At 42.9% G+C, this 16,279-nt stretch overlaps 1 protein-coding gene across 4 annotated transcripts; it reads right to left on the bottom strand.

The window, feature by feature from the left end:
• Positions 1–4,130: 4,130 nt before the first annotated feature.
• CCDC28A (coiled-coil domain containing 28A) lies at positions 4,131–11,701 on the bottom strand. 4 transcript variants are annotated; one of them, XM_030946532.1, is made up of 6 exons: positions 11,589–11,701; positions 10,562–10,750; positions 7,766–7,929; positions 6,681–6,835; positions 6,005–6,027; positions 4,131–4,860 (listed from the first exon to the last, which is right to left on the bottom strand). In XM_030946532.1, exons 2-6 carry the CDS (start codon positions 10,717–10,719, stop codon positions 4,806–4,808), a joined length of 555 nt encoding a protein of 184 aa, XP_030802392.1. In that variant the 5' UTR covers positions 10,720–10,750; positions 11,589–11,701; the 3' UTR covers positions 4,131–4,805. The 4 variants fall into 4 exon arrangements, with proteins under 4 accessions (XP_030802392.1, XP_030802394.1, XP_030802393.1 ...); XM_030946534.1 differs by lacking the exon at positions 11,589–11,701 and adding an exon at positions 11,477–11,534; XM_030946533.1 differs by lacking the exon at positions 11,589–11,701 and adding an exon at positions 11,306–11,528.
• Between the last annotated feature and the right edge of the window lie 4,578 nt (positions 11,702–16,279).

The following is a 16,279-nucleotide window of genomic DNA, read 5'->3' as shown; positions in this document are numbered from 1 at the left end:
GCTGTCACTTCACCTCAGAGGTCTGACTGCTTTTCTGGCTTTGGCTCAAGTAAGGCTGCATTGAAACTAACAGAAGAGGGGATGGTCCAAGGGGTGGAACAAGTTCATTGTAAGAAACTGCACTCTGGATCAGGACTGTCTTCCACAAAGGGCCTGTGGTTTTTAGTGTCCAACCAAAAGGCAAGTAAGGAACACTGGCATTTGAAAGACTGGTTGCATATTAAGAAAATAAATTGATTTCATATTGAAAATCCATTATTTTCCTGACAGCTGGAGGAGGAGGAAGTGGAATAAGCATTACAACATCTGCAGTGAACACTCACCTAAGGGCTTCTGAAGGCCTAGCATCCCTGACTGGCTGTGTCAGACTTAGCAAGAAATTTATGTATAGTAAGGAGTTTCAGCAATATATGATTTCTCTGCAGAAGGCAAAGGAAATACTTTGGGAATCCCTATGTTAACTTAGGTGTGTATTTCATTAAAATGCGGTGAAATTCAGCACTCTACTAAGTGCTTTTGTGCCTTATTTTGCATAGCTTGAGCTGATGGAAAGCTTGAGTGGTACCTTAGGTATGGAAATACAGAGTATGTTTTAAGAAAAAAAAAAGGAATTTTATAGGAAGTTGTAATTCATTGTATTCTGTCAGAAAATGAAGAAGTGCTACGCCTCAAGCATGTTACTTGTTTTTTCTGTTGCATATCCTGCCTTTGGAAGAAGAGTGGTTCAGTTTATAACAAGCCTTTCTTCTAGAGCTTCAATCCATTGTCTTTCACTGCCCTTGTGAAGGAACTTGGTCACCTGCCTTCTCATCCAAAGGAACCAAGAGATCATAGACCAATCAGGAGGTCCTTTTGCTGTAGAAGGGGACCTAAAAAGCCCATCTTCCCTGGTTTACTTTGCATTTAGCCTTTCAGGGTAAAGTAGCATTAAAGCAAGATGTTCTATGGAAAAACACTAATTATTCATGTCGTTTTTTTCAAAATTAAGAGGCTGGTAATTTTGACAGTTTCTATGGTTTTTTACCACATTGCCTCCATAGTGAATTTGCTAACCAAAAACTTGCTAAAATTGATAATTTCTCAGAACTTTTCATGTCAGAAACAATTTTGTCAGTGTTTTTTATCCTTTTGTCCTCTAGCTTTTTAGAACATTGGGATTTTTTAGGTTTTAAAGCTTCCTTTTTGTAAATACCTCTTCATGTAGACTTTCTTTTCTCTTGTGGAAAAGATTATTACATCTTGATGTAAGGTGGGGGTTGCATTTTAACTGTCACAGCTCAAAACTGTCTTGATCTGAATTAATCCAAAGTGAGTACTGTCTAAAATTGACAGTAGATGTAACTTGGATTGTAAGGTAGGATTTTGGGTTTAAAATTTTCATGAAGAATGCACAGATTTTTGTTCTAACATACACCTATTTTCCTTCACGCCTGCATTGCAGTTTTTAGAGTTCTGTATAATATTTCTTGTATTAGCACTTGCTTAACTGTTAGACTGTATCTGTTTTAGTATTTCAGCTTGATTCTGCAATACTGCATTGATCAGGATGATCAGATAATTTGCAAACTACTCGTTCATTCAGTCTGGTCCCAGCCTCTCAGTTTGTTGGGAATTTTTCTTGGCTATTTCATGTTCTGGTTTTTGTTGGTTTGATATGATTAAAGAGCTGTAAGTTGGAGGTCTCAGATTAATCTTACTATTTCTAAATAGTGGGGAAATTATGTCTATTACAGTGACTGATTTCTGAGATTTAAAATTTATATCTAACATCATCTACTAAAAACATAAGGCTTCATTTTTTTTTTTACTTAGGAGAGAGAGATGTACAGGTCTTGTGGATGTGTGCCACAAGTCTCTTTGTAAAGCTTTATTTCAGCAAAGCTCAGTGCTGATTCAGAAATCTGCAGTGTCTGGTTTCATTGCAGAATCAATCTTTCCCAAAGGAGTAGTCCTTAATTTCTTTGACATGTTTCTTCCTTGGTGTTTTCCTGTTGGCTTGTGCTACCAGATGAGTCCCTGGGATTGCAGGTGTGCTCCACTGGGGCCAGCACTAGAGAGCACATAGCTGAGAGCAGCAGAGGACCTTTGCCACCACCCTGCCACCCTGTCCCTCTGACCTCTGCATCTCATCCCACATCTTGCCAGCAACAAGCCTGGTACTGTCCCAGTCCCCCTCCACATCTATTGTAAATCTCTGCCAGTGAGCCCTGCTACTTCCTGAGCAAAGACTCTCCTGCCTAACCAAGAAGGATGAATCCCATCTGATGCCAGCAGGCCTAGTGCTGCATAGGCAATTGCATTGTCAAAAATCCCAAAATTTTGGCAGTGACACCAGCCATGCACTAATAGACTCAGCCCACCTGTTTCTTACTGTGTTGTTGCCTTCAACTGGAAATACAGAGGAGAATGTAACTTGTGCCCCAGATTCCCCACGGTGACGCGGCAAAGAGCACCTTCTTCCAAACACCAAACCCATTTATCAGTGGGAGTTTTTATGCCACAGCACTGGCCTAAACTCAAACTAGTAAATATATTAAACATTTAATGCCGATACACTTTTATCTCCACAAACAACTCTTCAGGAAACAACATAATAGAAAATTAACTCACTTTCTGCAGCCACTTACATACTTTTCTAATTACAAAAGACTTCCCACAAATACGTTACAGTAGGCTTTTTTTTCTTTTCCTGCAGGAGCCCAGAAATGTGATTAGCTCATTACCACATAAGAGTTCAGTATCTCAAAAGTCTTCCTACAAAATTTTCTTGTATGAAGCCAAGTTAATAAGCACCAACCATTAATGGACTGTGTCAGAGACACAAAGTTGTATCCAGGAGGAGGTAAGGGAAAAAGAATTTCCTAATTTCTTAATTACTTGCTAATTAGTGCATTCTTGGTGACTTGTAAAGCAATTGAAGAAAAAGGGGCTAATTCTTGTATAATTCTAAACAGCTGCTTGAGATAGGTATTAGTTTATGTCTGTATCTCAAATTATACCCTCTGTCCTTGCATACGTTGCTGCAGAAACGAGATCAAGTCAGCCAACATGTTTGTAAGTGATTTGAAATGTGTTTGACATAGTAAGCCTAAGCAGTTTGATGTCAGAGCCCAGAAATGGAAAAGAGCTACCTCTAACAGAGAATGAGTGTGCGTTACAGTGCTGTGATACACTGCACTTGCTGGCAAGAGGCTGCTACTGAGCACACAGCTCTGCTCCTGCATCCAAGTGAGCTGCAGGAATACAATTTTGTTTGTGTAACTGCAGCTCTACTAGTCACTTCTGCCACACCTGATATGAGGCACGAGGCTAAAAGATGCTACTTTTTTGCTCAGAAGTCTGCCCAGAAACAAGGGCATAGTACTGATGTGAGAAGGTGCTGTGCAGAAATGGTAATTGCCCAATTACTGGTCAGAGGTGTGTGTGTAGAGAACACACATCAACCTTGGCTTCACTCTGTGAGAAGCCTGTTGTGTTGTAGTTCTCTTAAGCTGACTTTGGATTTCACAACATCACAGGTACGTACCCAGCTGCAGGCAGGGACTCCTAGGTCCGTTTACGCAAACTCCTAGAGAATCTTGGCAACGAAGGAGATAAATTGTGTAAAGAACAACCTGAGGGGACAACCACTGGGATCCTACTGGTTTGTAAATCATGGAGATGTGCGTGACAGGTGAGGCAGAATATTTGAGGCTGAATCTGGAGCCAGAGCACTCAGGGGTGGTTAAAGGATCCTTCTGTCCCCAGTGTGCTGCAGGCTTGGTGCTGCACAGTCCAAAACCACATCTTGTGGCTGCAGAAGCCTCTTCTCCAAAGATGCCCAACAAAAGGAATCTTCTATTTCCTGGCCACATGCCCACTCTGGGCTGATGAAAGCTTTGCACTCAGGAAGAAGGATAACGATTCCATTCCTTGTTCAGTAAGTGTAAAATCAGCGTGGAATCTGAATGTATTACCTAAAAACTGAATATAAAATGAATCTAGAACCAAAGGCATGGTGATAGAAATTTTGGATCTAAAACCAGCCTGATTTTATACTAATACAGATTTTTTTTTCCTCTGGCTGTGCACATAAAGTTGACACCAATTAATTGGTATCATCTATTTACAACATCAGAATAACTACAAAATTGATTATCCTGGATTTATTGAACAGTGACTATTTACCGAGTTTTGGATTTTCACAATACTTAATTTATGTAGACTGGTAGCATGCACACCAATTCTAATTTGGTGAGACTTTATAATTATTCATAGTATGGGAAAATGTAAACTCTGCAAACATTTGGACAGTGCTAAAACTCATCTTCCAATATCAGCTTCTGCAAATGAAACATCATATATTTAAAACTTTTCACTTTATTAACAATAAATTATCTGGTGGCATCACCAATCAACAAAACACTAAAGAGACAGTGAGCAGATTGTCTGTATAATGATTAGAAAGGCAACATTATCAGTACCTTCATAAAAACTGGAGAAATGCCAATGAACTTATATACATGTACCACTTGCAACCATATGAACACTGAGCAGAAGAAATGCATTTCCAAGTTTCTCCAATTTTTCTGTTAAGTAAGGCAATAATAAAAAGCACAGCATCACAATTAACTACAACTCTAGGTACTGAGCCCTAACATAATGCAGTGCTCAGAGGAATGTGCAAAATAAACACCTGGATTTGCACTTTGATTCTTTGTTGTGTAAAATTAAAAAACAACACGAAGTCACAACTCTTCTTGATTCCATTGTCCAGAAAAACAAAAGCAAAGCTGGAGAATCCAGACTGACAAAGATGTTCTCTCTCAGCCTGTAGTACCATTTGGAATATCTTGAGCATCGGCTAAATGTAGCTTTTGGCTGAAGCAAATCATTAAGGAATAACACTTTCACATATAGATAAGGCATTAACAAGACAGCAGTGTTACATGAAACTCTGCTTACTCTGGGGTATGCACCAGTCCAGACAACTGTTCTGATGAGTCCTATGCTAGTCCCCCGCCAGTAGATTAATATTTCTCAATGAGACTTGAGCATTACCTACCTACAGCATTAGCCTGGGGATCAAGGGCGATGGCGGATTGTTTTTATCACTATTACATATTACTGTCACATTCTACTTGTCCTCTTTATGAAGTCTGCCTGAAGATGCAGGGAATGTAGATACCAGAGCAGGATCTGAAGCCCCGAAAACTAGAGCCTCACCTCCTCAATGCATACAAAGTGTGTAACAACAGAATTAACCAGACTGCAGAGTAAACTGAGTGCTACACTCCTCCACTGCCACCCTGGCTTATCAAAAGCATAGTGTGAAAGACAAGCTGAGACATTCAGCTTTATCTTCTCTGTGGGCTAAGAGCACACATTTGTTCAGTTTCCTAAGCTCTGCTGAAGTACCTGACCCTAGAAATAAAAAATTAGGTCAGCTCCATGGTCAAGCAGTGATAAACGACCACGCACATTTCTAGAAAAAAACTAAAAGGTAATAGAATTCACTTATCAGTGGGACAGATGCCTCTGAATATTGTTGAAGGAATATTACTATGGATGTTTGTTCCAGAATGTCTCAATAACATGCATGCAGAAAGACCCTGCTGCTGATGGGTTTTGCTACTGACAATACATTGTGGTTCACAAGTGGAACATGGTAGCTAAATAAATCACCAGGTGAAAGAAACAACCTATAATTAGATGTGTTAAGATACAGCCACTTATGTATTGGAAGAACCTAAAAATTGATGCTGTATTATAGTACTCATTTAAAAGCACAGCATCACAATTAACTACAACTCTAGGTACTGAGCCCTGCAGTGCTCAGAGGAATGTGCAAAATAAACACCCGGATTTGCACTTCTATTCTGTATAAAATTAAAAGACAAACAACACAAAGGGATTATTGAAGGAATCTGATTCTTGTAAAGACATCAGTTGCTAGGGAAACACACTGTGATTTGACTACAGTTAGTAATTATAATGCAAAATAAACATTTTAGGAAAAGGATACATAGATGAATTTAGTTCTTCTAGCTGCAATATAAATGTAGAAATTATGAGAAATGGCACTTCAGTTAGTCAAAGAAATGCAACAATTATGCTGGTATGCTGAAATGAATACATTAAAACAATGAAGGAAATAACTAATAGTTTGGGCCGAAATGTGTGATTTCTTACAAAAATCAAACCTACACTGAATTCTATACAATGAGCTAAGTTCCAAATTAAGTTTGGAAATTTTGGAAATTAAGTTTCCAAATGCACTGATCTCATGAAATTTAAAGAAATTTTAACAATTCTGGTTTTTATGGAAATAAACTAGACAAAGTGTAGAAGGTACAGATCTATATTCTTTGTTATGTGTCACCTTCCCCAGACGTAGGAGGACAGACTGCAGGGAAAGTGGTTGTCGTTCCCTAGTACATGGGCTGTCCCTAAGTAGGCTGACAGGCTCAGGTATGTCATGCAGCCAGCCTGCTCCCCTCCCCAAAGTAACCAGCAGCTGTAACAAACGGAAACAACTCCTGTGTTCTCTCCGAACCAAGAGGAGGGCAGGGCACACCTTGGTTCATTGAAGAGCTATGTTCTCCTCAACTGTAAATCACTACACACACAGCCCACAGCAAAGCTCAGTTCAGGAAAACACCGCTCCTAAATTCCATGATTTGTGCCTTCCCAGTACTTACATCTGACAGCAGTCTATCCAGGTTGGAATCACTGGCTAGTTTTCTTTTGTCTTCAGGAAGTTCTTCCATCTCCCCATAGAGCTCCAGATTGAGGCGAGCAAGTTTCTCCTGCATACTCCGCACATGCTCCATCTGCTCTATGGAACATTCATTTCCTAAAACAACAAGTAAAAACTTTATATAAAGAAACCCAAGAGAGAAAACGAAGATGTGAAGATGCAGCTTTTTATATCAGAGAGGAGAGATGTAGCTTTCTACATCAGAGAATTTAAACATCAATTTTACAACTACATTTGCTTTCTTGGTGGTTTCACTATTGAAGTTTCTGTCATCCCATTTGTTGCTGTGTTGTGCTGAATTTACAGTGGCTATCCAATGTTCTCAGAGTTTTTTAGACTGCATGTGGTTTTTCTATACTCTTGAATTTTTCTCTGATTCAGAAAGGCCCTGTATTTTAACTTGAAATTCAGTCAAAAAAACCTTCTTTCCAATTCTGATTTCTCTGAGGGTTGCTTTCTTGAAATAGATGGTTGATATAATACAAACTTTTCAGGTTCTTTTGTAAAATCTGTGTGGAATTGACAGGCTGACCTAAAACTAAACTTGCAAAAGTAGACATGCATTTTTCTACTTTGTACAAGGGAGAAAAGAAAGCAAAAATGTGCAATGTTTCTTCTAAAACCTCCATCAACTCTGAGGCTGTAAAAATACTAAGAAGCTAAGTATAACCTGGGTAAAACGCAGCTTGCACTGAATTTCATAAAAGTTGTTACCAACAGTCTTAAATGTTCATATGCAGCAAAACTGGGTGCTAAATACGGTTACTTCTTCCTACATAAATAAGTGATTTGAAACTTGGTATCTTAAGGAAAGGTGCTTCCCTGCTGGAAGGACTAATGAAATGGCATATGAATAATCTCACAACACAGACAACCTTACAATGGGGCTATAATTTAAAAATGCATTAAAATCATAGAGTCCAACTGACAGCTGGCAGTCTGTCCGTGCAGCACACTTGTTTGCAAATGTTACCACTGTACAGCTATAAAAAACAACTATTGTACACACCCAATTCATGCACTTACCAAATGCCTGAAGTTTGCCAGAGTGGAAGTCATTCAAGAGACTCAGAAGTCCCCTTTCCATTTCCTGGACATCTGATACATCTGTGAGAAAAGAATGCTGGATTGGTGCTGCCTGTGCCCCTTTTGCTTCAGCTCCTGGAGGTTTGGCTTTCTCTTTGATTACGCTAAAAAAAAAAAATTGAACAAAACAAATATTACTTCCTGCTTTCAATTTCACTGTAAATTTGAAATTGAAAGAAGTGTACATCTGAGCTTTAAAATTAAATGGGAACTACATAGTGCATATTTCAGTCACTGCTTTTAAGATAAACACTGGACCTCCAGCTTGTCTTACAAATAAAGAACATCACTATCTCAACATTTTGATACTGCAAAATGAAGGGTTCCAACAGTCTGCTTGGACCACACATCTGTGATGGCCATCTTAGTAACCTAAAGCGGGCCAGCATTACCCAGCAGTGACACGTAGGGCATTAGCACAGAGAAGACCTCTAAGATCATCAAGTCCAACCATTAACCCAGCACAGCCATGTTCACCACTAACCCACATCCTCAAGCACGACATTCATGATTTTTTAACATTTCCAGGGATGGTGATTCCACCATTTTTCTAGGTAGACATTATCTGCATAAAATCACCCAAAAAGCATCTGCAAGCCAGAGAAACCCCCTGAAAAATCATACTCTCCTCCTGTCACAGACATCTGTAGACTCCAACCCCTGTGGAAAACAGCTGGTTATAAGCTCTGGAAGGTGACCTTGACTCCACATAAATTTTCTTAGAGCTCTTTCTTTCAGCCCACAAATAACATCCCAATTTTGTATATCTCACCATCAAATCCACTGTCCCACTACTCTAATGTACCAAATGAAACTAGTCTGTGCCCAAACATCAAATTGCTAAAAATGGTCTACAACCCTTCCTGCAAGAAAATCATAAAAATCCCTAGATCCCATACACTTCTCTCTAGACACAGCACTTATTCGGAGCACCATGTGCCCATAGAAACTACATGGATGAAAATTAATAACCACTTTAAATCCCTGTGAACACACAAGCAATATGGAAACTAAACAGGCAGCTCCCAGTGAGAAGCAGCATGTTCCATCTCTGACCCAGAGACAGACAGACAGACTGCATCCTAATACAGTTTAAGTAGGAGGCTGTCCTGCAGCCTTGTGATTAATCTATTCAGAACCTGATGCAGTGAAAAAATCTGAGCCTAAAAATTTTAATTTAGAATACTATGGGATATTAAAAAAAAATCACAGACTTAAAAAAGAGGCTTTATTTAATTAGTGAAGATAATGGGGTTTAAAGCACAGTAAGGCTTTCCCATGCTCTGCAAATTCTCTCTTTCTTATAGGAAATAATAATTCTTTGTCCAGCCCAAGAGCTTCTGTAGTCTATAAAACATCATATAGACTATATGCTATAGAAACAACCAGCAGTCCAACAATCACCATATCCAGTTCAACTCAGAGCAACTCAATTTAGGTTCTGCTTCAATTTCAGACTTAATGGTTTGTACAGTAGATAGGTCATCCATTTTTCTACCTGATTCTGATGTTTAATAAAATAAACTATTGGTCTTTGAGAACTTATTGGATTCTTGCAGATAAAGTGAAAATTAATTAAATACTCCATTATCACAGTAGTAGTTCCTCACATTATTATGTCAATTACCTCTCCTGCTTGATAAGTTCAAGGAATTATCTGTATTAGCACTGCTTGGTAAGTTTAACAATTGTGCCAGAATGGCCAGAACTTACAGCAAAAAGCACATTTTCTTCTCTACACAATCTTTTGGACTGCAAGAAATTAATTTCTAGTAAATCCCAGGATAATAATGTTGAGACTTGAGTAGACTGTTCAGTCAAGTGCAGAAGCCACCAATTTATAGCACATTAGTATTTACTAATATTTCCCTCTAAGTATTAACACGGTTTTCCTGAAAAATAATGTATACACTTTACATTGCAGAAATTAATTATTTATCAGGTCAATACTGCATCCTTCAAACAGACTCTCTGTGCTGATGCTCACAGTTCTGTATTTAATCTTCAGCTAAAACTCAGAGGTCAGTAAATTCTGCTGCCTCTCTCCAGCTAACATTTCCCTTTAAAATTCCTCTTCGTTTATTTATCTACTGTGTCTGCCACAGCCAAGAAACACATTTTCTAACGTGCAGATAAATTAATGTTCTCAAACTGCAACCAACTTATCATCAAAAAAACACAAACTATTCTGATGTGACACTTTCTGAAGAACTGAATGTCTCTCTTTACGCAAGACACTGCCCCAACTGAGAGGTCCTCAGTCACAAAACACCTGGAAATTCCAGTTCTAGCTCATCCTGTTCAATTTATGTCCTTCATTTCCTGCCGTAGTTGTCAGTTCCAACCTTGCAGTCATGTAATATTTTATTTGTTGCTCACAGCTGTACATCTAGTATCTCCCATATGATGCCCAAATCTGATCACCCAACTTGTGTCTTTCACCAGGCACACCAGGCTACACTCTGCTTCAGCTAAATTGTTGTTGGTATGAGTTTACAGCATTGTGTAACATTTCAGTAAGCTTACAAGAAAAGTATAAAACACCTTCCGTTGCTGTAAAATAACCATTATATTGCATTAAACATAAATCATGTTGCTAAAAAAGACACATCATCAAAACTTTTCACAAGTCTGAAGCTCTTCTGTCATAGCCAGTCTAAACAACTTTAGACTGCGTCAGCATTGCCAAGCTCCTGGCTCTCACTCCCTCTAGGTCTGCAAATGGCCCGAGCTTACCGTTTTAACTTTGGTTTTTGTACAGCAGGCTGTGGGGCAGGGTTGGAAAAGGCTGTACTTTTACTGACTGGCACTGAGCTTTTCTTGGAGTTAGCAACCTGAGCAGAGTGACTGGAAGATGATTTGGGGCTCCTCCTCTTGATCTTCCTTTCTTCCATTTCTTCCAATTTACTGCATCTAGACTAATGTCTTCATAGGGAAGGAAAGAAAGTGAGAAAAAATCCATTAAAACTGGTATTCACAATAAAACCAAGTAGAAAGACAGCTCATGGAAATGAAACTTATAGTTCCTTCAGAGATGAGCAGTCCCTCATTTCTGAGAACAAGAAAATCCAGTTTTTAGGAGAAGCTGTCTGGCCTGCTTGATGAGCGGAAGGGGCAGGACTTAAAACCTCCATCCGCCAACAGGTACCTCCAAATGATCTCAAGCACTGTGTCCCGTGGATTACGCCTAGGAACACCACGACTGCTCGGGCAGGCAAAACACCGACAAGTGCTGTGGCACGGGGATGCTGCCACCCATCCGTGCCACAGAACCGCCTCTGCTGAGGGAAACTCAGCCGATGCCGGCTTGTTGTTCCTGTGACGCAGCTGCTGTTACCGCCGCTCCACACTTGCTATTACTGTCACACACTTGCTGTCACTGCCGTGACACGTTTATTGTTATTATGGACTGTTAGCACTCCTACACCACCGACGGGCCCTGCCCAGGTCCGCACGCACAGCCCACCCGTGTGCGGTTACCGGGCGCTCCCTCGCCGCCTCCTCGCCGGTGAAACGCCCCTGACACCCGTTACACCCCGGAGGCGGCCGAGGGCGCCCCGGGCGCCATCGCGGACCGCCGCTACCTCCCGGGATAAGGAGACCCCTGCGCACAGCCCGGGCAGCCGCAGCCGCGTACCGCCGCTTCATTACCGCGGAGGCTCGGGACGCGGCTGCGCTCCAGGAGCAGCGGGAAGCGGACTGAGCCCGGAGCCCCCAGCCCCGCGCCCCAACCCCGCCGCGGCGCGCAGGCCCCGCCCCCTACCTGAAGGAAGCCCCGCCCCCGGACCGCGCGCGGACCTCCGCGGAAAAGGCCGGCTCGTCCCGGCGCGCGGATCACGTGACTGCGGGGCGGCCCGGCCCGGCGGCGGCGCCGCGAGGTGCATTGTGGGAGTCCCGCCCCAAGGCACCACCTCCCCCGCGGGCGGACTACAGCTCCCAGAACCCTCCGCGGCGCGGGGCGGGGTCGCGTGCCGGCGTTCGGTGGCCGTCACGGCCAAGGGTTTCTTTCTCCCGAAATATCTGATCCAGGTCCACGCGTGTTAAAGCACGCGGGGAAAAACCACCGCACTGCCGACCTGGTCCTTTTCCCAGGATACCGTGCGGTAGCGCTCTGCCTTCTCCCCTGCTCACTCTATCTCCTGCCTGTAATTACACCCCAGCACAACCCGCTCTATACTGAATAGGCCTCAGCTGCTTTTGGTTTTTAGGGCTTCACTGAGCACCGGGCGCCTCAAATTAATGATTTACACCTATGGAAAAATCACAGAGTCATTAGGGTTGGAAGGCAGGATCTCCTAGAGCAGGTGACACAGGAACATGTCCAGGTGGGGTTTGAGGTCTCCAGAGAGGCTCCGCGACCTCCCTGGGCAGCCTGTTCAGTGCTCTGCTGTCCCCGGTGTGAGGAGGCTCTGCCTCGTGTAGAGGCGAAACATCTTCTTTGACTTTGTGGAGCTCCAGTGAGGGGCCTGACTCATTTGTAGCCTTTGTTACCTGTGTTTATTAGCAAAAGTTTACAGCCAGCTGAACGGTGCTTATACAGGCGGCAGCTGAGCCCGCCGGGAAATGATCCTCAGGTGATGCAAGGCATCGCTCTCTCCAGATGGGATCAGCAGTAGGAATTCTCCTCAAGAGGACATGCTGGAAGAACTTAGTAGGAGCTATGTGGGCTAGGAATGCTGCCGGTGGAGCAGCAAGTTCCAGACGACAAGAGGACATGGTATTCAGCTGAGCCAGGGCAAGTTTAGATTGGACATTAGGAGGAATTTCTTCACAGAAAGGGTGACTAGACATTGGAATGGGCTGCCCTGGAAGGCGCTGGAGTCACCGTCCCGGGGGGTTGTTAAGGAGAGACGTGACGGGGCACTGAGTGCCATGGTGTAGATGAGGAGGCGGTGCTCGGTCACAGGTTGAACTCGCTGATCTCAGAGGTGTTTCCCAACCCGATTGTTTCCGTGCTCCCGCAGCCCTGGAGGGTGGAGGCTGGGAGGGGAGCGGAGTGGTCGGCAGAGGGGCCATCCCCCCCGGCGGCAGCGCGGGCCGTGCCCGGGGCTCTCGGGGCCGTGCCGGTGTCACCCGGCGGACAGAGGGGACGGCCCCGGTAGTGCCGGTCCCCGCCCGCAGGGGGCAGCGCCCCCCGCGCTCCCGCCGCCGCCCCGGTCCCGCTCCCAGCTCTGCCTGCCGCGGCACCGCGGGCGGGAACCGGCGTCATGGGCAAGGGGGACGGGGGGACCCATCCTCGTCCCCGCTACAGATGTGCCCGGAACGGCCATCGTCCCAGATAAACGAGGAACCCTGCTGCCACGCTGAGTTGATGCAGCTCTCAGTGTCATTTCCGACCTGGATTTCAGTCCTGAGCCGTTGGCTGGCAGGAACTTAATTTTCAAGGCAGGAGTATAATTAGCAGGGTGTGCCTACCTAGCCCAAGTAATTAACGAGTTCAGCCCCACCAAGTCTATTTCCTGGTGCTGTCGCTATTGTGTTTCTGGTCATCACTTCTCACCTCAGTGCTCCCTACCGGTCCTGGCTTTGTGGACTTGAATGGTCGGCACACCTTTCCTACCTATGGCTGGTAGCCTGAGCTGTTTCCCTCACATGTGACAGTAGTTTGTGGCCTAGAGAAATTAACTTATCCACTATCTCTACTCCTTGTCAGCTTGAATTGCTTAAACCTGCAATGAGATCTTATTTTTGACTTGAGAAGCATGTTGTTCATTACAGGATGTTTTGTGATGAAAACTCTCAGACATTATTCACACACCAGCTGTGAGGGGTACTATAATCTGCATCATCCACAGAGAAAAAACATTGACCAGAAGCTTTACTAGTGTTTGCAAGTGTGTGTCCCCATATGAAGCTACCTCATGACTTAACAGGAGTGCAGCACCTAGAATGCATCCCTACCTCTGTCCAAACTATCCATGATACCAGGAGAATTAATTCTCCAGTCATATCCTGATACTGAACCTTTTTATGGACCTTGAATTAGAGCTGAGGGGCTATTCATTAGCAGCGTCTCATTGAGACTTGGATGGGATGTTAGAGCTGTGAGACAACACAGTGGCCACCTTGAGACCCAAAAGGGGAGATTGACTACAGGTTGACCTTCAGTGGACATTTGGTCCCTGTAATTCACCTGAGAATCACTCCAATTGCAAAGTATTTCATTGCAGCAGGACACAGTTTGGGTCTGGGGAGCTGGATCAGTTCTGATACATTATGCCCAGTGTTGTTGCAAGAGGTGTGCGATAGACTAGTGATACACTGACAACTCACTTGTGGGAATAAACAACCTGAGGATGTTTGCATGTAAGCAACTGAAAAGAAAGAAATTTATCTCTGTAAGGCTGGAGATGCATTACACCAAAAGGCAGTGGTACAAGACTTAAGGGACAGGTAGAGAAGTTGAAACAGCTGATTCTGTAATACAAAGCGCTTCTGATATCTGGTTTGGCATGCGTTACAGGGAAACAAGAGCTAGCAAAAGTCACACGGGCTGTGAGCCAGACACAAATCCTCAGTCACAGGGCTGCCCAAGTAGAATCCTCATTTGCACACATACATATATGTGTAGCATAAATATATAGGGGATTACAAAAAGTGGACAAATTGAGACTTACAGGCAGATTTCTGCAACTGTTTGGGAAATTTCTATAAGTACTGCTTCTCCAGGGTAATGGAGAAATGTTGGGAATGTTGGTGTTCATGCAGCTCATTTCTCACATGCTATATGAGCAAGTAAATGTACTTGCCTTGCAGTTGGTATATAGAGGTGTGGTTTGTTTTCCCCTGTGTGATTAAAGGTGTTCTGTTTGGATGGAAGGTGGCTGGGTGTCCTTTGTTTCTACCACAGCAGTTGAAACAGAATGACTGATGGCCTGCTTTTAAATAAAGGGGAAATGTTTCCATCACTAAGCATTTTAAAAATAAAATTACTTTCATATTCAGGAAGCAGTTGAATTCCAGTTAACCCTGCTTCAGTTTAGTGTCTCAGTAGGAGGGAACAAATACTACAGAGAAGACAATAAATTTTAGCATGCAGGAAATATTTTGCTCCAAGTGAATTACTTATCCCTGCACACTGCACCACATTAGAATTATTATTAAGGTGCCTCTGTTATTTTTATATCTGATTTAACAGAGCCTACAGGGCAGATAATTGGAAAGCATCAGATTTTATGTTTTCATAGAGAAAGTAATTCAATAGTGAATAATTAATTTCTTTTAAAAGATAATAGTAAGTTAAGAGCAAAGAATTAAACGTACTGTGGTCTTGATTTGCTACTAGAAATCCTACTGCAGATAACGCTGTTGCCTAGAAACAAAGTTTGAGGGAGAAAAAAGACATGTTTTAGACTATCTCTATCTGAGATTTTGCATAATTTTGTATTGTGATAATGATTCATAGTGCAGGAAAGGTTTTTTTCTTCCTTTAAAAGGCTTTTTTTTTTTCCTGACAACTCCACCATGCATTACAGTGGTAGCATTTGTGTATACTTGTTGACTGAAATGCTCCAAGGGTAACAATGTTTTAATGGCAACAATGTTATTGTTAAAGCAGCAAATTAGAAACTTAATTGAATCTGATTTTATTTACATGTATATCTCCTTACAAACTAGAAGCCCACCTTTGAAGATGCTTTGAAGAAGAACTTCAAAGAAGTTGTCTGTACTTTGTATTGAGATATGCATGCAAATAAAATCAGATTCCTCTTTCTGAAAACCCTATTCAGTTAACATGAGATGGCAAGTCGGTTCTAAAGGCTTCCAAGACAGTGATGAAAGCACTGGGTTCTTGTCCTGGGTTGACTATATGATGCTTTTATCCCCAAATCGTCTCATTGGTTTATGCTGAATAATAATAAGTTTTGCACCTTTAAGACTTGTTGCAGAGAGTGAAAGGGGGGAGAGAAGAATCGCACAGTTCTTTTTTTTTTCGCTCAGACATTGCACGTACTCCCCGCATTCCTCCTCCAGGACTGTGTTGTCTGCGGACAGACAGACGGCAGGACAGAGAGCTCTCCTTTGCTTTTGGTTAGTTTTAGCTGGCTGAGGCAAAGAAGAGTCCCTGGACTGTGGTTTTTTCTTTTCCTTTTCTTTGGACCTCTTGGAACCTGCTCTGGACTGAACACCCAGGGAAGCACCGGCAGCTCACACCTGTGGCCACCGGGCCAGGCCGGGCCTGGCCTGTGAGAATTCCAGCACCAGAAGGACTGATAAGAGACTGAGTGAGCTGGGCTGCAACCGGGGGGGGGGTTTTCTCAATTGGTCATCTCTTTTAGAGCGGCAAGGGGTTTTATTGTTTTAATATTGTTAGGTTCTATTGTTTAATAAACAGCTTTTTTTCCACTTTTCTTCAAGGAGGTATTTTCTCCCGGACTGGTTGTGGGGGGGGGGGCCGACTGAATTTATCCTCCTACTAGAGCCCCTCTGGGGACTCTCTCTCTCTCCTCTCCC

Source organism: Camarhynchus parvulus, chromosome 3 (genome assembly GCF_901933205.1).
Source record: "Camarhynchus parvulus chromosome 3, STF_HiC, whole genome shotgun sequence".
Taxonomy (NCBI): domain Eukaryota; kingdom Metazoa; phylum Chordata; class Aves; order Passeriformes; family Thraupidae; genus Camarhynchus; species Camarhynchus parvulus.
Note: the sequence above shows the minus strand (reverse complement) of the source record. Positions and strands in the feature narration are given on the sequence as shown.

Coding starts and splice junctions, on each gene's coding strand:
- CCDC28A (XM_030946532.1), bottom strand. CDS start 10,719: ATGGAAGAAAGGAAGATCAAGAGGAGGAGCCCCAAATCATCTTCCAGT. Junction 7,930..10,561: donor CAAAAACCAAAGTTAAAACG/GTAAGCTCGGGC, acceptor TTTTTTTTTTAG/CGTAATCAAAGAGAAAGCCA. Junction 6,836..7,765: donor TGGCAAACTTCAGGCATTTG/GTAAGTGCATGA, acceptor TTGTTGTTTTAG/GAAATGAATGTTCCATAGAG.